The sequence below is a fragment of the Sphaerodactylus townsendi genome, linkage group LG07, assembly GCF_021028975.2.
Source record: "Sphaerodactylus townsendi isolate TG3544 linkage group LG07, MPM_Stown_v2.3, whole genome shotgun sequence".
NCBI lineage: Eukaryota > Metazoa > Chordata > Lepidosauria > Squamata > Sphaerodactylidae > Sphaerodactylus > Sphaerodactylus townsendi.
In genome coordinates, this window is record NC_059431.1 from 73,834,740 (window position 1) to 73,855,233 (window position 20,494).

Here is a 20,494-nt window from a genome sequence, read left to right on the forward strand (position 1 = left end):
ACTTTTATTTACTAATGAACATCTATGCTTTTATGCTTTCACAACTTTGCTATGTCATGTTGTAATGTTATGTTGTGTTATGTATGTATGTATGTATAATATTTGTACCCTGTTCATACTAGCATCTCTAGGTGGCTTGAGGTTAAAAAAATTAAAACCACAATAAAAACAGCTTGAATAAAATATCAAATTAAAACAACAATAAAAATCACATTAAAATAATCTCCACCCCCACCAGACCAGCAGCTATAGAGGGGGTTACCAGGAAGGCTAACCTGGGTGTAATGGAAGGTGTTTGCCATGCGGCTAAACTCATAACAAGTAAACGCATGGTGAATCTCCAAGGACAATTGTGGTAAAAGTCCTCCTGCATGCCCCCACCCACTGCACCTAGGCAGGGGGAGGTACCACCAGGAGTGCCTCCGCCTGTGACCTCAGCGCCCAGGCATGTACATATGGGCGCAAGCACTCCTTCATGTGGGCAAGGCCCAAACCATTCAGTTCTGAAGATCCCCAGGCTTATATAGTGATATGCTATACAGTTATATCTGAACTGCACCACTGACAATTGACTTATAGTAATTTAAATATTTTTGTTCTCTTTTGCCTAGGCTTAATGTTTTATCTGGTCTCTGACATCCATTTCTTTTGTTCATGATTCTGGCTGTTTGTATGTTGATTTTTTTTACTAGAGTACTAATTCTAACAATATTTTCAAGCTTATTAATTAAGTACCATATCAGATTATTTTGGCAAAGAATAACTTAAATGATCTGATTTTATTAAAAGTAGCATACATACATCTTTCTGAGTTACTTCTCTACTACTTTTTCCACACTTCCATTTTAATTTTCTAGATCCTATTGGGTGAGCCCATGTGTATAACACTGCTTTATTTGGTGCCAGAGAATCTTCCATTACAGACAAAGAGCTGCAAACAAAAATAAGGATAAAAATTAGTAAATACGAAACATGTAACAATTTTTTCAGTTTCATCTCTATTTTCAGTTTCATCTAGTTATGCCTAATGAGCCCAAACTCACCACCATTCAGCAGTGAAGCAACCATAAGATATATAAAGAATATGCTTGCATACTCAATATCTAGGTATACTCCTATCACTGAATTCTATAATTATTCATCAGAAGTTTTTTTTAAAAAATGCTGTATACATACCTTTGTCCATATTCAATCATTTCTCTAGTATGGTTAATTATCAGGAAAGGAGCTGCACCATCATGATAATCACTAAATGTAATTGATGTTGAATGGTCAGATAATGTAATATCCACTGTAATGCCTCCAAGCTATCAGATATAAAACAAGCATATTACATTTGATTTTGATCATTCATTAGACCAATGCTACTATCATAAAAATGGAATGCTTAATTGTTTTGATATAACATTTTAAACATTTAAAAATATTCACTTGATATCTTTGGAAACTGTAAACAGGTCCCTGGAGGCAGTTTTACAATGGATGAGAGGTATACCCAAGCACACAATTATAAAACAAAACGGTCCAGTACATAAGAACATAAGAACAAGCCAGCTGGATCAGACCAGAGTCCATCTAGTCCAGCTCTGCTAATCGCAAATGATGTTAAAATTCTACTTAGTTCTTTTTGTTGAAAAGGGTATCACAAATTGGGACTTAACCGCAACAAATCAGAAAAGCTAACTGTTGTGCAGAAGGTATGATTCAGGAAATAGGTTATTCTCTATCCTGGATGGGGTTCCATTCCCCCTAAAAGAACAGATTCTTAGCTTGGGGGTGTTCCTGGAACCAGGCCTCTTGTAGGATAAAAAGATGACAGTAGTGACCAAGGATGCCTTTCACCAGCTTTGGCTAGTGAGCCAGCTGTGGCCCTTCCTGGGAAGAAAACATCTCTGCTGTGGTGCATGCCCTATTAATATCTAGATTAGATTGCTGAAATGTGCTCTGCATGGGGCTCAGGGACGTAGGTATAGATTTTTTATGGGGGGGGGGTTCGGTTGTCCCCAAGCCCCGCCCCGCCCCTGGCCTAGCGCTTATAAAAGCAGCTCTCTGAGGTCGGGAATGGCAGACTCCCCTGCCCTGCCCTGCCCTGCCATGCCCTCCCCTGCCCCTCCCCTCTGGGCAGAGGCATGGAGGGAAAATGGAGCCTGGTGCAAAATCTGAGTTTTGCGCCCCTCCCCCGGGCAGCCGCTACGATGCTGGAATCCATCCCCAAACAGCATCACTTTCAATGGTGTTTAAACTAGAGAGCCCAAATTCTCCTTTTAAATCCACATAAAAGGGAGAATCTGGGGTGCCTAGTTAAACAACATTGAAAGTGATGCTGTTTTGGGGTGGATTATCCCCCACCCTGAAACAGCATCACTTTCAATGTGGCGTAGTGGTTAAGAGCAGGTGCATTCTAATCTGGAGGAACCGGGTTTGATTCCCTGCTCTGCTGCTTGAGCTGTGGAGGCTTATTTGGGGAATTCAGATTAGCCTGTGTACTCCCACACACGCCAGCTGGGTGACCTTGGGCTAGTCACAGCTTTTCGTTGCTCTCTCAGCCCCACCCACCTCACAGGGTGTTTGTTGTGAGGGAGCAAGGGCAAGGAGGTTGTAAGCCCCTTTGAGTCTCCTACAGGAGAGAAAGGGGGGATATAAATCCAAACTCTTCTTCTTCTTCTAAACTGAGGACCTCAGATTCTCCCTTTAAATCCATGCCGAAGGGGGTGGATTTAAAAGGAGAATCTGGGGAAATTTGGGGGCTGCCTGCTGTCAGGGGTGCAATGGTTAAGCTAGAAGCACCAAACTTTCAGGGTATCTTTAGGAGTCTCTCCTAATGATAGCACCCAGGTTTGGTGAAGTTTGGTTCAGGGGGCCCAAAGTTATGGACCCTCAAGGGTGTAGCCCCATCTCCTATTATCTCCCATTGGAAACAATGGGGGATGGGCCACCCCCTTTGGGAGTCAATAGATTTGGACTCCCTGGACCAAACTTCACAAAACCTGGGTGGTATCAATAAGAGACTCTCCTGGTAGTACATCCCAGGTTTGGTGAAGTTTGGTTCAGGGGGTCCAAAGTTATGGACCCTCAAAGGTGTAGCCCCCATCTTCTATTAGCCCCCATTGGAAACAATGGAGGATGGGGGCCCCCCCTTTGGGAGTTCATAACTTTGGACCCCCTGAACCAAACCTCACCAAACCTGGGTAGTAACATCAGGAGAGTCTCCAAACAATCCCTGAAAGTTTGGTGCTGATAGCCCACACAATGCACCCCCTGCAGGCCAAAAACCAAAAAACACTAAAATGTTTTAAAAACCCACAAACGAAGTGGCGGAGCTTCAGACATGAATGGGTTTTTTTTTTCAAACCCGAGAAACCCCCCCCCTTACCTACGTCCATGATGGGGCTACTTTCAAAGGCTGTCCAGAAGCTGCAGTTGGTACAGAATGCTGATGTCAGAGTGTTGACTAGAGTGGGCTGTAAAGACCATAGTCTTGTTTTATCTACAATGGCTTCGTATTTGCTTCCAGGCTCAATTCAAGGTTCAATTTAAAGTCCTGTACAGCCTGGGATCAACATACCTTAAGGACAACCTTCACCCATATGAACATACCTGCTCAATCTGGTCATTTTCAGAGGCCATGGCCTGTTTGCTCTGGTTGGTAACCTGAGAAAGTTGTGGCACCAAATCTTTGGAACTCCATTCAACAGGAGATTTATCTGTCTCCCTCTATCAGTGTCTTCTGCCAGTGAGAGAAGACATTTTTTGTTTTGTTTGACACAGTCCTGTGTTACTATCTGTCTCAGCTCAGAAGGCAAGGCATCTGAGCAGGATCTTGAAAGAAGACTGCAGAAGGTGGAGTAGGTTCTTAAGGCCATAAGCAGTCCTTCAAATCCAAAATCATAGAGGGATTTAAATATCAGTACCAGCACCTTGAAGTGTGCCCAGAAACAGATTGGGAGCCACTGCAGATGACCCGATACTAGAATGATATGGTCCCTCTGACCCACTCCAGTTTACATCCTGGCTACACCACTGTGTACCAACTGATGTTTCTGAATAGTTCTCAAGGACAGTCCCATGTCAAGTGCATTGCAGTAATCCAGATGTAACAAGAGCATCACAGTGGGAATATTTTTGGACCAAGAAAGACCTCAATTGGATAACCAGTTTGAAACTGGTAAAAGGCCTTTCTGCTCACAATTTCCACCTGATGATCCACCAACAGGTCCAACAGGATAGTTCCTTCAAGGAGACTGTAACCCCATCCAGAATAGGTGAAACCTCTTGGTCAGGTTTTCTGCTCACCAGTAGCACCACTATCTTGTTGGGATTAAGCTTCAGTTTATTAGCCCGCATCCACTCTAAAACTGCTTTCAGGTACCAGTTCGGGGTTTCAACAGCCTTTGTGGGATCAGATGGAAATGTAATATAGAGATGAGCATCAGCCGCACATTGGTGATAATCCAGACCAAACCTCCAGATGGCCTCACACAGTGGTTTCATATTGATGCTAAAGAGCGTAAGGACAAAGGTGGAATCTTGTGGGATCTCACAAACCAAAAACCAAGAGGAAGAGCAGCAATCCACCAGCATCACACGCTGAAACCTACCTTTGAGGTTGGTTCAAAACTACTGGAGACTACAGATGGGCCCTTTCCACACGGGCCATAAACGGCATCCTAGGGATGGCAAAAACGCTGTCCCTAGGGAGCTGTTCGCATGGGAGGTGCTGCTGCATTGCAGCAGCACCGCCCTCGCTCCCCCCAGCGGCGCGAAGATGCTGCTTTAGAAGCAGTGTCTTCCAACCACTGCCGTGTGAACGGCAGCGGCTGGAAGGCGCCCCCCCCCCCCCCCCCGTTTCCTGAATGCCTTACCGTCCCCTCTGGCCTTCCGGCGCGTTGCACAGGCCAGGGGACACCCCCCTGTCCTGCGACTCCAGAGCTGTCGCGCAGGGCAGGGGGGCATGTCCCATGGCCTGTGCAACGCGCTGGAAGGCCGGAGGGGACGGTAAGGCCTTCGGGGGACGGTGCAGCCTCTGTGCAGGCTGTGCCGTCTTCCCCACCACTACCTGACCATCTGTGCAAATGGTCCCGGGGGGGTGCGTCGGCGTTGTTTATGCCGACACCCCCACACAGCGTGGCCATGCGGAAACGGCCACAGACTGAGCAGGAGCACCAGGGATATGCTACTTTTCTATCCTTTTGCAAATACAGTTTATATACCAGAGATACAAGGCAATATACCAGGGGTAGGGAACCTGCGGCTCTCCAGATGTTCAGGAACTGGTTCCGTATTGCACTCTGTCAGCATGGCCAATTGGCCATACTGACAGAGGCTGATGGTGGGGGGGGGGGGGGGTGGGGGGGGGGGGGGGTGGGGGGGGGGGGGGGTGGGGGGGGGGGGGGGTGGGGGGGGGGGGGGGTGGGGGGGGGGGGGGGTGGGGGGGGGGGGGGGTGGGGGGGGGGGGGGGTGGGGGGGGGGGGGGGTGGGGGGGGGGGGGGGTGGGGGGGGGGGGGGGTGGGGGGGGGGGGGGGTGGGGGGGGGGGGGGGTGGGGGGGGGGGGGGGTGGGGGGGGGGGGGGGTGGGGGGGGGGGGGGGTGGGGGGGGGGGGGGGTGGGGGGGGGGGGGGGTGGGGGGGGGGGGGGGTGGGGGGGGGGGGGGGTGGGGGGGGGGGGGGGTGGGGGGGGGGGGGGGTGGGGGGGGGGGGGGGTGGGGGGGGGGGGGGGTGGGGGGGGGGGGGGGTGGGGGGGGGGGGGGGTGGGGGGGGGGGGGGGTGGGGGGGGGGGGGGGTGGGGGGGGGGGGGGGTGGGGGGGGGGGGGGGTGGGGGGGGGGGGGGGTGGGGGGGGGGGGGGGTGGGGGGGGGGGGGGGTGGGGGGGGGGGGGGGTGGGGGGGGGGGGGGGTGGGGGGGGGGGGGGGTGGGGGGGGGGGGGGGTGGGGGGGGGGGGGGGTGGGGGGGGGGGGGGGTGGGGGGGGGGGGGGGTGGGGGGGGGGGGGGGTGGGGGGGGGGGGGGGTGGGGGGGGGGGGGGGTGGGGGGGGGGGGGGGTGGGGGGGGGGGGGGGTGGGGGGGGGGGGGGGTGGGGGGGGGGGGGGGTGGGGGGGGGGGGGGGTGGGGGGGGGGGGGGGTGGGGGGGGGGGGGGGTGGGGGGGGGGGGGGGTGGGGGGGGGGGGGGGTGGGGGGGGGGGGGGGTGGGGGGGGGGGGGGGTGGGGGGGGGGGGGGGTGGGGGGGGGGGGGGGTGGGGGGGGGGGGGGGTGGGGGGGGGGGGGGGTGGGGGGGGGGGGGGGTGGGGGGGGGGGGGGGTGGGGGGGGGGGGGGGTGGGGGGGGGGGGGGGTGGGGGGGGGGGGGGGTGGGGGGGGGGGGGGGTGGGGGGGGGGGGGGGTGGGGGGGGGGGGGGGTGGGGGGGGGGGGGGGTGGGGGGGGGGGGGGGTGGGGGGGGGGGGGGGTGGGGGGGGGGGGGGGTGGGGGGGGGGGGGGGTGGGGGGGGGGGGGGGTGGGGGGGGGGGGGGGTGGGGGGGGGGGGGGGTGGGGGGGGGGGGGGGTGGGGGGGGGGGGGGGTGGGGGGGGGGGGGGGTGGGGGGGGGGGGGGGTGGGGGGGGGGGGGGGTGGGGGGGGGGGGGGGTGGGGGGGGGGGGGGGTGGGGGGGGGGGGGGGTGGGGGGGGGGGGGGGTGGGGGGGGGGGGGGGTGGGGGGGGGGGGGGGTGGGGGGGGGGGGGGGTGGGGGGGGGGGGGGGTGGGGGGGGGGGGGGGTGGGGGGGGGGGGGGGTGGGGGGGGGGGGGGGTGGGGGGGGGGGGGGGTGGGGGGGGGGGGGGGTGGGGGGGGGGGGGGGTGGGGGGGGGGGGGGGTGGGGGGGGGGGGGGGTGGGGGGGGGGGGGGGTGGGGGGGGGGGGGGGTGGGGGGGGGGGGGGGTGGGGGGGGGGGGGGGTGGGGGGGGGGGGGGGTGGGGGGGGGGGGGGGTGGGGGGGGGGGGGGGTGGGGGGGGGGGGGGGTGGGGGGGGGGGGGGGTGGGGGGGGGGGGGGGTGGGGGGGGGGGGGGGTGGGGGGGGGGGGGGGTGGGGGGGGGGGGGGGTGGGGGGGGGGGGGGGTGGGGGGGGGGGGGGGTGGGGGGGGGGGGGGGTGGGGGGGGGGGGGGGTGGGGGGGGGGGGGGGTGGGGGGGGGGGGGGGTGGGGGGGGGGGGGGGTGGGGGGGGGGGGGGGTGGGGGGGGGGGGGGGTGGGGGGGGGGGGGGGTGGGGGGGGGGGGGGGTGGGGGGGGGGGGGGGTGGGGGGGGGGGGGGGTGGGGGGGGGGGGGGGTGGGGGGGGGGGGGGGTGGGGGGGGGGGGGGGTGGGGGGGGGGGGGGGTGGGGGGGGGGGGGGGTGGGGGGGGGGGGGGGTGGGGGGGGGGGGGGGTGGGGGGGGGGGGGGGTGGGGGGGGGGGGGGGTGGGGGGGGGGGGGGGTGGGGGGGGGGGGGGGTGGGGGGGGGGGGGGGTGGGGGGGGGGGGGGGTGGGGGGGGGGGGGGGTGGGGGGGGGGGGGGGTGGGGGGGGGGGGGGGTGGGGGGGGGGGGGGGTGGGGGGGGGGGGGGGTGGGGGGGGGGGGGGGTGGGGGGGGGGGGGGGTGGGGGGGGGGGGGGGTGGGGGGGGGGGGGGGTGGGGGGGGGGGGGGGTGGGGGGGGGGGGGGGTGGGGGGGGGGGGGGGTGGGGGGGGGGGGGGGTGGGGGGGGGGGGGGGTGGGGGGGGGGGGGGGTGGGGGGGGGGGGGGGTGGGGGGGGGGGGGGGTGGGGGGGGGGGGGGGTGGGGGGGGGGGGGGGTGGGGGGGGGGGGGGGTGGGGGGGGGGGGGGGTGGGGGGGGGGGGGGGTGGGGGGGGGGGGGGGTGGGGGGGGGGGGGGGTGGGGGGGGGGGGGGGTGGGGGGGGGGGGGGGTGGGGGGGGGGGGGGGTGGGGGGGGGGGGGGGTGGGGGGGGGGGGGGGTGGGGGGGGGGGGGGGTGGGGGGGGGGGGGGGTGGGGGGGGGGGGGGGTGGGGGGGGGGGGGGGTGGGGGGGGGGGGGGGTGGGGGGGGGGGGGGGTGGGGGGGGGGGGGGGTGGGGGGGGGGGGGGGTGGGGGGGGGGGGGGGTGGGGGGGGGGGGGGGTGGGGGGGGGGGGGGGTGGGGGGGGGGGGGGGTGGGGGGGGGGGGGGGTGGGGGGGGGGGGGGGTGGGGGGGGGGGGGGGTGGGGGGGGGGGGGGGTGGGGGGGGGGGGGGGTGGGGGGGGGGGGGGGTGGGGGGGGGGGGGGGTGGGGGGGGGGGGGGGTGGGGGGGGGGGGGGGTGGGGGGGGGGGGGGGTGGGGGGGGGGGGGGGTGGGGGGGGGGGGGGGTGGGGGGGGGGGGGGGTGGGGGGGGGGGGGGGTGGGGGGGGGGGGGGGTGGGGGGGGGGGGGGGTGGGGGGGGGGGGGGGTGGGGGGGGGGGGGGGTGGGGGGGGGGGGGGGTGGGGGGGGGGGGGGGTGGGGGGGGGGGGGGGTGGGGGGGGGGGGGGGTGGGGGGGGGGGGGGGTGGGGGGGGGGGGGGGTGGGGGGGGGGGGGGGTGGGGGGGGGGGGGGGTGGGGGGGGGGGGGGGTGGGGGGGGGGGGGGGTGGGGGGGGGGGGGGGTGGGGGGGGGGGGGGGTGGGGGGGGGGGGGGGTGGGGGGGGGGGGGGGTGGGGGGGGGGGGGGGTGGGGGGGGGGGGGGGTGGGGGGGGGGGGGGGTGGGGGGGGGGGGGGGTGGGGGGGGGGGGGGGTGGGGGGGGGGGGGGGTGGGGGGGGGGGGGGGTGGGGGGGGGGGGGGGTGGGGGGGGGGGGGGGTGGGGGGGGGGGGGGGTGGGGGGGGGGGGGGGTGGGGGGGGGGGGGGGTGGGGGGGGGGGGGGGTGGGGGGGGGGGGGGGTGGGGGGGGGGGGGGGTGGGGGGGGGGGGGGGTGGGGGGGGGGGGGGGTGGGGGGGGGGGGGGGTGGGGGGGGGGGGGGGTGGGGGGGGGGGGGGGTGGGGGGGGGGGGGGGTGGGGGGGGGGGGGGGTGGGGGGGGGGGGGGGTGGGGGGGGGGGGGGGTGGGGGGGGGGGGGGGTGGGGGGGGGGGGGGGTGGGGGGGGGGGGGGGTGGGGGGGGGGGGGGGTGGGGGGGGGGGGGGGTGGGGGGGGGGGGGGGTGGGGGGGGGGGGGGGTGGGGGGGGGGGGGGGTGGGGGGGGGGGGGGGTGGGGGGGGGGGGGGGTGGGGGGGGGGGGGGGTGGGGGGGGGGGGGGGTGGGGGGGGGGGGGGGTGGGGGGGGGGGGGGGTGGGGGGGGGGGGGGGTGGGGGGGGGGGGGGGTGGGGGGGGGGGGGGGTGGGGGGGGGGGGGGGTGGGGGGGGGGGGGGGTGGGGGGGGGGGGGGGTGGGGGGGGGGGGGGGTGGGGGGGGGGGGGGGTGGGGGGGGGGGGGGGTGGGGGGGGGGGGGGGTGGGGGGGGGGGGGGGTGGGGGGGGGGGGGGGTGGGGGGGGGGGGGGGTGGGGGGGGGGGGGGGTGGGGGGGGGGGGGGGTGGGGGGGGGGGGGGGTGGGGGGGGGGGGGGGTGGGGGGGGGGGGGGGTGGGGGGGGGGGGGGGTGGGGGGGGGGGGGGGTGGGGGGGGGGGGGGGTGGGGGGGGGGGGGGGTGGGGGGGGGGGGGGGTGGGGGGGGGGGGGGGTGGGGGGGGGGGGGGGTGGGGGGGGGGGGGGGTGGGGGGGGGGGGGGGTGGGGGGGGGGGGGGGTGGGGGGGGGGGGGGGTGGGGGGGGGGGGGGGTGGGGGGGGGGGGGGGTGGGGGGGGGGGGGGGTGGGGGGGGGGGGGGGTGGGGGGGGGGGGGGGTGGGGGGGGGGGGGGGTGGGGGGGGGGGGGGGTGGGGGGGGGGGGGGGTGGGGGGGGGGGGGGGTGGGGGGGGGGGGGGGTGGGGGGGGGGGGGGGTGGGGGGGGGGGGGGGTGGGGGGGGGGGGGGGTGGGGGGGGGGGGGGGTGGGGGGGGGGGGGGGTGGGGGGGGGGGGGGGTGGGGGGGGGGGGGGGTGGGGGGGGGGGGGGGTGGGGGGGGGGGGGGGTGGGGGGGGGGGGGGGTGGGGGGGGGGGGGGGTGGGGGGGGGGGGGGGTGGGGGGGGGGGGGGGTGGGGGGGGGGGGGGGTGGGGGGGGGGGGGGGTGGGGGGGGGGGGGGGTGGGGGGGGGGGGGGGTGGGGGGGGGGGGGGGTGGGGGGGGGGGGGGGTGGGGGGGGGGGGGGGTGGGGGGGGGGGGGGGTGGGGGGGGGGGGGGGTGGGGGGGGGGGGGGGTGGGGGGGGGGGGGGGTGGGGGGGGGGGGGGGTGGGGGGGGGGGGGGGTGGGGGGGGGGGGGGGTGGGGGGGGGGGGGGGTGGGGGGGGGGGGGGGTGGGGGGGGGGGGGGGTGGGGGGGGGGGGGGGTGGGGGGGGGGGGGGGTGGGGGGGGGGGGGGGTGGGGGGGGGGGGGGGTGGGGGGGGGGGGGGGTGGGGGGGGGGGGGGGTGGGGGGGGGGGGGGGTGGGGGGGGGGGGGGGTGGGGGGGGGGGGGGGTGGGGGGGGGGGGGGGTGGGGGGGGGGGGGGGTGGGGGGGGGGGGGGGTGGGGGGGGGGGGGGGTGGGGGGGGGGGGGGGTGGGGGGGGGGGGGGGTGGGGGGGGGGGGGGGTGGGGGGGGGGGGGGGTGGGGGGGGGGGGGGGTGGGGGGGGGGGGGGGTGGGGGGGGGGGGGGGTGGGGGGGGGGGGGGGTGGGGGGGGGGGGGGGTGGGGGGGGGGGGGGGTGGGGGGGGGGGGGGGTGGGGGGGGGGGGGGGTGGGGGGGGGGGGGGGTGGGGGGGGGGGGGGGTGGGGGGGGGGGGGGGTGGGGGGGGGGGGGGGTGGGGGGGGGGGGGGGTGGGGGGGGGGGGGGGTGGGGGGGGGGGGGGGTGGGGGGGGGGGGGGGTGGGGGGGGGGGGGGGTGGGGGGGGGGGGGGGTGGGGGGGGGGGGGGGTGGGGGGGGGGGGGGGTGGGGGGGGGGGGGGGTGGGGGGGGGGGGGGGTGGGGGGGGGGGGGGGTGGGGGGGGGGGGGGGTGGGGGGGGGGGGGGGTGGGGGGGGGGGGGGGTGGGGGGGGGGGGGGGTGGGGGGGGGGGGGGGTGGGGGGGGGGGGGGGTGGGGGGGGGGGGGGGTGGGGGGGGGGGGGGGTGGGGGGGGGGGGGGGTGGGGGGGGGGGGGGGTGGGGGGGGGGGGGGGTGGGGGGGGGGGGGGGTGGGGGGGGGGGGGGGTGGGGGGGGGGGGGGGTGGGGGGGGGGGGGGGTGGGGGGGGGGGGGGGTGGGGGGGGGGGGGGGTGGGGGGGGGGGGGGGTGGGGGGGGGGGGGGGTGGGGGGGGGGGGGGGTGGGGGGGGGGGGGGGTGGGGGGGGGGGGGGGTGGGGGGGGGGGGGGGTGGGGGGGGGGGGGGGTGGGGGGGGGGGGGGGTGGGGGGGGGGGGGGGTGGGGGGGGGGGGGGGTGGGGGGGGGGGGGGGTGGGGGGGGGGGGGGGTGGGGGGGGGGGGGGGTGGGGGGGGGGGGGGGTGGGGGGGGGGGGGGGTGGGGGGGGGGGGGGGTGGGGGGGGGGGGGGGTGGGGGGGGGGGGGGGTGGGGGGGGGGGGGGGTGGGGGGGGGGGGGGGTGGGGGGGGGGGGGGGTGGGGGGGGGGGGGGGTGGGGGGGGGGGGGGGTGGGGGGGGGGGGGGGTGGGGGGGGGGGGGGGTGGGGGGGGGGGGGGGTGGGGGGGGGGGGGGGTGGGGGGGGGGGGGGGTGGGGGGGGGGGGGGGTGGGGGGGGGGGGGGGTGGGGGGGGGGGGGGGTGGGGGGGGGGGGGGGTGGGGGGGGGGGGGGGTGGGGGGGGGGGGGGGTGGGGGGGGGGGGGGGTGGGGGGGGGGGGGGGTGGGGGGGGGGGGGGGTGGGGGGGGGGGGGGGTGGGGGGGGGGGGGGGTGGGGGGGGGGGGGGGTGGGGGGGGGGGGGGGTGGGGGGGGGGGGGGGTGGGGGGGGGGGGGGGTGGGGGGGGGGGGGGGTGGGGGGGGGGGGGGGTGGGGGGGGGGGGGGGTGGGGGGGGGGGGGGGTGGGGGGGGGGGGGGGTGGGGGGGGGGGGGGGTGGGGGGGGGGGGGGGTGGGGGGGGGGGGGGGTGGGGGGGGGGGGGGGTGGGGGGGGGGGGGGGTGGGGGGGGGGGGGGGTGGGGGGGGGGGGGGGTGGGGGGGGGGGGGGGTGGGGGGGGGGGGGGGTGGGGGGGGGGGGGGGTGGGGGGGGGGGGGGGTGGGGGGGGGGGGGGGTGGGGGGGGGGGGGGGTGGGGGGGGGGGGGGGTGGGGGGGGGGGGGGGTGGGGGGGGGGGGGGGTGGGGGGGGGGGGGGGTGGGGGGGGGGGGGGGTGGGGGGGGGGGGGGGTGGGGGGGGGGGGGGGTGGGGGGGGGGGGGGGTGGGGGGGGGGGGGGGTGGGGGGGGGGGGGGGTGGGGGGGGGGGGGGGTGGGGGGGGGGGGGGGTGGGGGGGGGGGGGGGTGGGGGGGGGGGGGGGTGGGGGGGGGGGGGGGTGGGGGGGGGGGGGGGTGGGGGGGGGGGGGGGTGGGGGGGGGGGGGGGTGGGGGGGGGGGGGGGTGGGGGGGGGGGGGGGTGGGGGGGGGGGGGGGTGGGGGGGGGGGGGGGTGGGGGGGGGGGGGGGTGGGGGGGGGGGGGGGTGGGGGGGGGGGGGGGTGGGGGGGGGGGGGGGTGGGGGGGGGGGGGGGTGGGGGGGGGGGGGGGTGGGGGGGGGGGGGGGTGGGGGGGGGGGGGGGTGGGGGGGGGGGGGGGTGGGGGGGGGGGGGGGTGGGGGGGGGGGGGGGTGGGGGGGGGGGGGGGTGGGGGGGGGGGGGGGTGGGGGGGGGGGGGGGTGGGGGGGGGGGGGGGTGGGGGGGGGGGGGGGTGGGGGGGGGGGGGGGTGGGGGGGGGGGGGGGTGGGGGGGGGGGGGGGTGGGGGGGGGGGGGGGTGGGGGGGGGGGGGGGTGGGGGGGGGGGGGGGTGGGGGGGGGGGGGGGTGGGGGGGGGGGGGGGTGGGGGGGGGGGGGGGTGGGGGGGGGGGGGGGTGGGGGGGGGGGGGGGTGGGGGGGGGGGGGGGTGGGGGGGGGGGGGGGTGGGGGGGGGGGGGGGTGGGGGGGGGGGGGGGTGGGGGGGGGGGGGGGTGGGGGGGGGGGGGGGTGGGGGGGGGGGGGGGTGGGGGGGGGGGGGGGTGGGGGGGGGGGGGGGTGGGGGGGGGGGGGGGTGGGGGGGGGGGGGGGTGGGGGGGGGGGGGGGTGGGGGGGGGGGGGGGTGGGGGGGGGGGGGGGTGGGGGGGGGGGGGGGTGGGGGGGGGGGGGGGTGGGGGGGGGGGGGGGTGGGGGGGGGGGGGGGTGGGGGGGGGGGGGGGTGGGGGGGGGGGGGGGTGGGGGGGGGGGGGGGTGGGGGGGGGGGGGGGTGGGGGGGGGGGGGGGTGGGGGGGGGGGGGGGTGGGGGGGGGGGGGGGTGGGGGGGGGGGGGGGTGGGGGGGGGGGGGGGTGGGGGGGGGGGGGGGTGGGGGGGGGGGGGGGTGGGGGGGGGGGGGGGTGGGGGGGGGGGGGGGTGGGGGGGGGGGGGGGTGGGGGGGGGGGGGGGTGGGGGGGGGGGGGGGTGGGGGGGGGGGGGGGTGGGGGGGGGGGGGGGTGGGGGGGGGGGGGGGTGGGGGGGGGGGGGGGTGGGGGGGGGGGGGGGTGGGGGGGGGGGGGGGTGGGGGGGGGGGGGGGTGGGGGGGGGGGGGGGTGGGGGGGGGGGGGGGTGGGGGGGGGGGGGGGTGGGGGGGGGGGGGGGTGGGGGGGGGGGGGGGTGGGGGGGGGGGGGGGTGGGGGGGGGGGGGGGTGGGGGGGGGGGGGGGTGGGGGGGGGGGGGGGTGGGGGGGGGGGGGGGTGGGGGGGGGGGGGGGTGGGGGGGGGGGGGGGTGGGGGGGGGGGGGGGTGGGGGGGGGGGGGGGTGGGGGGGGGGGGGGGTGGGGGGGGGGGGGGGTGGGGGGGGGGGGGGGTGGGGGGGGGGGGGGGTGGGGGGGGGGGGGGGTGGGGGGGGGGGGGGGTGGGGGGGGGGGGGGGTGGGGGGGGGGGGGGGTGGGGGGGGGGGGGGGTGGGGGGGGGGGGGGGTGGGGGGGGGGGGGGGTGGGGGGGGGGGGGGGTGGGGGGGGGGGGGGGTGGGGGGGGGGGGGGGTGGGGGGGGGGGGGGGTGGGGGGGGGGGGGGGTGGGGGGGGGGGGGGGTGGGGGGGGGGGGGGGTGGGGGGGGGGGGGGGTGGGGGGGGGGGGGGGTGGGGGGGGGGGGGGGTGGGGGGGGGGGGGGGTGGGGGGGGGGGGGGGTGGGGGGGGGGGGGGGTGGGGGGGGGGGGGGGTGGGGGGGGGGGGGGGTGGGGGGGGGGGGGGGTGGGGGGGGGGGGGGGTGGGGGGGGGGGGGGGTGGGGGGGGGGGGGGGTGGGGGGGGGGGGGGGTGGGGGGGGGGGGGGGTGGGGGGGGGGGGGGGTGGGGGGGGGGGGGGGTGGGGGGGGGGGGGGGTGGGGGGGGGGGGGGGTGGGGGGGGGGGGGGGTGGGGGGGGGGGGGGGTGGGGGGGGGGGGGGGTGGGGGGGGGGGGGGGTGGGGGGGGGGGGGGGTGGGGGGGGGGGGGGGTGGGGGGGGGGGGGGGTGGGGGGGGGGGGGGGTGGGGGGGGGGGGGGGTGGGGGGGGGGGGGGGTGGGGGGGGGGGGGGGTGGGGGGGGGGGGGGGTGGGGGGGGGGGGGGGTGGGGGGGGGGGGGGGTGGGGGGGGGGGGGGGTGGGGGGGGGGGGGGGTGGGGGGGGGGGGGGGTGGGGGGGGGGGGGGGTGGGGGGGGGGGGGGGTGGGGGGGGGGGGGGGTGGGGGGGGGGGGGGGTGGGGGGGGGGGGGGGTGGGGGGGGGGGGGGGTGGGGGGGGGGGGGGGTGGGGGGGGGGGGGGGTGGGGGGGGGGGGGGGTGGGGGGGGGGGGGGGTGGGGGGGGGGGGGGGTGGGGGGGGGGGGGGGTGGGGGGGGGGGGGGGTGGGGGGGGGGGGGGGTGGGGGGGGGGGGGGGTGGGGGGGGGGGGGGGTGGGGGGGGGGGGGGGTGGGGGGGGGGGGGGGTGGGGGGGGGGGGGGGTGGGGGGGGGGGGGGGTGGGGGGGGGGGGGGGTGGGGGGGGGGGGGGGTGGGGGGGGGGGGGGGTGGGGGGGGGGGGGGGTGGGGGGGGGGGGGGGTGGGGGGGGGGGGGGGTGGGGGGGGGGGGGGGTGGGGGGGGGGGGGGGTGGGGGGGGGGGGGGGTGGGGGGGGGGGGGGGTGGGGGGGGGGGGGGGTGGGGGGGGGGGGGGGTGGGGGGGGGGGGGGGTGGGGGGGGGGGGGGGTGGGGGGGGGGGGGGGTGGGGGGGGGGGGGGGACCAATTGGCCATGCTGACAGAGGCTGATGGGAATTGTAGTTCCTGAACATCTGGAGAGCCGCAGGTTCCCTACCCCTGGTCTAATACATTATAATCCTCTTCCTCCAAGAAGCTCAGAGTGGCATATGTCATTTTCCCTAACCCATTTTATGCTCACAATAATCCTATGAAGAAGGTTAGTCTGAGAAAGAGTTAACTAACTTAAGGTCACCCAGGACACTTCATGGCCAAGTAGAGATTTGACCCAAGGTCTTTGTGAGGATCTGTTACTCCAGTCAGCAAACAAGACTCAGGAAAGTTTCAAGAACTTTATTGGAACTGTGTCAGCCTGAAGTTCAGAAAGCTAAAGCTACCACTTTGCTCTCTGAACCCCAGTTTATACCTGTAAGTTGCAACCCCATGATTCCCCCCTCCCTCGCATTCCCAAAACAGTGCATAAGAAAGGATGGTGAGAACAGAGGCATTATTATGAGACAGTCGCTTCCCCCTTACGGGAAATGGCAGATAAAGGGGACCATTTAAGCACTATTCACTAGTTACATGCAGAAGAATAGAAACCTTCTCAGCCTCGGGTGGAGATAAGGGCTGGGCCAGCTGTGGCCTTGGACATGCTAGCTGCCAGGCCAAGCATAGCACAGGCTTGACAGTCTCCCAGGACTAGTCTGATGCTTTAACCAACACACTAGTCCAATGCTTTCACCAACACAACTAAACTGACCTCACCAAATTGGCATAGGGCACAGCCTTCCTGTGGCCCGGTATGCCATATTCAATTTGCTCTGTAGACTTGATTGATGGAAATCCCTTCCACATTAAATCTCTTTCCACACACGCAAGGTATCTCTACTGTAGCTAATAACGCATATGAAAATTGAACTCTTGCCAATCTAGGAAAAGGAATAATAACCATGATGTCTCAGTAGAGAAGACTTCCTGTTAAATTATCATCCTCAGTAAAATTGATGTTACTCTTATTTACATCTTCTACATTCCTCAAATGAACAAAGCAATAAGGCAACTGATCAATCAACAATAATTTTAGGAAAATATATTACCTGAATAGGTGAGTGTACGGTTATTGTCTTACTTCCTTCGATGGTATCAATTTGACAAACTATAGATCGTACAACACCTGAGTCATTATGTCTTACTCTATAAAGACTTCGTCCCACTTTTGTCAGTGGAATCTTATCGGTAGTGGAGTGGTTTTCAGGTGCTAAAATTTGGAGAAAACAGACTGAATTACAGGAAATAACTACATAAAGGACTACAAAAAGGACAGAGAAATATTAAATTAATGGCTCCAGACTTTTTTAAAATGGAGGGGGCCCCCTGCTTACTACTAAATTCACACCATAGTGGAATAAGTGTCAACAAGCTGACATACTGACTTCATGAGCACGCTGCATTCCTATTCTTTTTTTTTTTTTCAAACTGAAGGAGAGTTTATACTTCACTGCAGCACTGGAGATAAGAGTGCACTTTCTTCAAAAAGCCGATTAAAAAAATGTCAAATGATCCATGTAAAGATGAGGCACTATGGTAGGAAACTAGTAATTCTGCATTTATTCACTACCTTTTAAGATCTAAAAAAATACTTCTGCTTTTCAGCAGTACAGGTTCCAACCCCATACTGGGAAAGGGAGCTAAAAATTCTAGCTGCAGAGAAAGAAATCTGGAGTGTGCACCAGTTTAAATGCTGTCGTCTGATCTTCATTACGTTTCAAGAAAAAGAGGAGGTCCACAGTATGGCTAACATAATTTTTTTTCTTTAGGGATGTCTAATCTTTTCTTCATTTTGATATGATCAATTTTTGTATACAGGTAAATAAGGATTCATAAATTGACATATATACACAAACACACATTTTACACAAATTTTATTAATATTAATATTAATATGTAGTAGAACTTGCTGCTTCAACCAGATTCAACCTGTTTAAAATGACAGTTTTTATTATTAATATAATGACAGTTTTTCTTTATGAATTAATTATAGTGAGAAGCAAAATTAGTTCTGCAGAGGCTGTTCTGAACATTAGATAAAAAGAACACACATTAACAGTGAGTTCAATTCAAACCTGCCATGAGCAGATTGTGTTTGGGGAAGGGACTTTTGCCATCTTGCACTTTTCAGTGCAGCCTCTTGCAGAGGCGTACGGAGGAAAAATGGTGCCTGGGGGCAACACCTGTTTCAGGTGTTCCAGGTCCCCACCCCCCATGCCCCACTTACCTTAGCCGGCAGCTGCTCCAGCGGCAGTGGTCCCGGGCAGCCTGGCAGGGTGGGGCCTGGTGTGGCTGGGCCGAGGGGCGCTCGGTGAGCCAGAGCAGCTGGGCCATGAACCTGCTGCGGGCCACCCCTTGGCCCGGCCCCACCAGGCTGATCTTTCAGCCAGCGGAGCCCCCCCTTGAGCTGCATGTCTGTGGCTGGCTGCCTCCCTGCCCCTCCACCCAGCCCCGCAAGAGGAAGAGGTCAAAGACAAGGCAGCAGGGAGGTGGGCGGCTCTAGGCATTGATGAAGGTTGAGCCGGGGGTTGTGGGCAGCAGCAGCTGCCAGAGGGTCCGCACCTGTAGCTGGCTGCCTCCCTGCCTTCTCTTCGGCCTCTTCCTCCTGTGGGGCTGGGGCTGGCAAGCTCTAGCAGGCCCACAGGCTGGTGAAGGCTTCCAGTGTGTGTGGGTGACGTGCCTCCTCACGTGAGCCTGCAGGTGGCTTCCAGATAGGCAGGTGGTCACTGGCTCCCTTTGGTATTCTTGGCACAAAATCTTTCCCTGAGAAAACATGGCGTCTGCATGGGACATGGTGCTGGAGTTAAAGCCTCAGGAAATCAGCAGAAAAAAAATCTGCCACACCCACTGTCATACACATGAAGCAAGTGCTACAAACAGTACAAAAGCTCAGACAAAAGTATATGTGTGGGAGGAGTGTTTGATACTGTTCTCCTTCTTGTTGAATTTCCGTGCATTTGCATCCTGCATTGTTCCCAAGGGTTCTTCAGCTCTCAAGATTGACTTTACGTGGACATAATGGGTTGCAATGGGAGGACGAAGGTGAGACACCATATCCCGTGCTACAGCGTCTGCAGCCACTATCATCCCTGTTATTTCTGGTTTTCAAAATCAATTCTTAAAATCAGTAACAGCTAAACTGCAATAAATTTTAAACTCTATTGCCATCATCTAACAGTTCCTCTGAATTTTCTGGTTTCATTTTGTGAAAAAAAAAAGATTCTAGCCCTTTTTGTTGTGGAAATATGTTGTTTCTACTTTCATGTACAACTGCTGAGTAGAAAGCTGAAAGCTTACAAAGAAACACCAGCTTACTTACTTCTGCCATATGTAGAATACTTTGCTGCTCAGGGTAGTCATAGCTGTGAACTGGTCATATTCACTCTTAGTTTTGATATATTCCATGCTTAGGCTTTGCCCGTTTTCAAGATGAAATGATTCTGACCTTGATTCAACATTCAAGACACTGAAGGCATTACTAGGCAATACAACAACAGACACACCTAAGGAATTTATCAATACAAATGGTGCCTTATCTTTCTTATAGATTTCTGATGTCTGTGTAGCTGCTTCAGCAAATGCCTAAAAATGATAAAATAATGGATTAACAAGTAGTAACTGAGTAGTTCCTAAGTGAAAACATGGGGTTGAAATTCAATTTTAAGACCCAAACTAAATTCTTATGGTATTTCTTACCGTGCCAAGATTACTCAACATTAGCAGACCACATTTGGATAATGTAATGTTCAGTTGCTCTTCCGAATAAATATTTATTACTGTTTTGTACTCTGGCACTTTGTAGTGTTCTTCTTCAGTAACTGATTCAGCCAGAGATTTTTTGGTCTTCTTTTTCATCTTTAAAAGGGAAGTGGGATGGAGTGACAGGGAGAAGGGTTAATTAACACCAAAAGAGGAAAGTTGTTACTGGAACAGAGATATATACTGGCTATAGTAGAAAATATCTGGAATATCAGTATAGTTTTTCAAAAAGGATTTTGAAATATCCTAAAGACTAAAATATAACCATTATCATCATTATAACCACAAACAGTAAAAAGGAGAGCCTCATAAGGAAGAAAATACTTTTAAAAATGACAGTTTGGTTTTTAATAGTTGGCACTAGTGCATTATTTCTAAGCAAATCATTATGATGGGTGAGATATGCACCAGGTGCCAAGATGCAGTTTTTGAGAAGGATCCACTCAGCAGCGGTCGTGGTAACAGCAGAAGCAGTTAAGGAAAAGAAAACGCAGGAACCCAGGCATTGTTCACTTCAAAGAACAGAAGGGTTTTATTCCTTGTTTCCAAAATCACAAAACAGTCTGACAGAGTGCAGCACAGCAACTGGATAAACAAAGCACGCGCAGAGCAAACTGTTCTGTGCATATATATACAGATATACAACCAATCAGGGAGTAGTGATGCAATCACACTAGATGTGCTTAGTCATGGTTGCATCACCCACCTTAAACTAGGTGAAAGGTAGAGGATTGCAACAGCCAAGCTGTCAAGTAGATTTTGCTGATCTAATTGTCAAGTCCTAACAGTTTTATGATGGATGAGGACCAAAGGACTTAAATTTAATCCAGACAAGATGGAGGTACTACTGATAATGGAAGAACATTTTTGCAAATTGAGACATCTCCTGTTCTGGATGAGGCCACCCTCCTTCTAAAAGAGAAGGTTCATAGATGGGAGTGCTGCTTCCCTTTTGGGTTAGTGGATGGCAGCAGTGACCAGAAACAACTTCCAACACCTCTGGCTAGTGAGCCAGCTACAGCCTTTCCTAGATAAAAAATCTTGCCACTACAATGAAATATACGGAGCTGGCATCTACTGGTAACGAAAACTATAGAAAGAATGCAGGCTGAACGAATTTGGAGGAGGGATCACATCACTCAGGTATTGTTCCATCTGAACTGATTTCAAATTTACTTCTGGGTTCAATTCAAGGTGCGTGCATTGATCTATGAAGACCTATATAGTTTGGGACAACCACATCTTAAAGACAGTCTACTCCCACATGAACCTATCCAACCATCAGTCATCTTCAGAGGACTTACTTTGTGTGCTCCATTAATCCGAGGCTAGACAGGTGAATACAAGAAGAGACCTTCTTGGTGATGGCACCCAAACTTTGGTATTTCCTCCCCATGG

At 68.2% G+C, this 20,494-nt stretch overlaps 1 protein-coding gene across 1 annotated transcript in view; it reads right to left on the bottom strand.

Moving 5' to 3' along the window:
* VPS13A (vacuolar protein sorting 13 homolog A) overlaps positions 1–20,494 on the bottom strand; it is a 151,736-nt gene that overhangs the window by 48,287 nt on the left and 82,955 nt on the right. Inside the window, exons 43-50 of the mRNA XM_048504374.1 lie at positions 19,034–19,192; positions 18,666–18,919; positions 16,387–16,555; positions 16,162–16,218; positions 4,294–4,389; positions 3,598–3,651; positions 1,177–1,307; positions 802–931 (exon numbers count right to left, since the gene is read on the bottom strand). Of these exons, the coding sequence (XP_048360331.1) occupies positions 802–931; positions 1,177–1,307; positions 3,598–3,651; positions 4,294–4,389; positions 16,162–16,218; positions 16,387–16,555; positions 18,666–18,919; positions 19,034–19,192 (1,050 nt within the window). The remainder of the gene's footprint in view (positions 1–801; positions 932–1,176; positions 1,308–3,597; positions 3,652–4,293; positions 4,390–16,161; positions 16,219–16,386; positions 16,556–18,665; positions 18,920–19,033; positions 19,193–20,494) is intronic.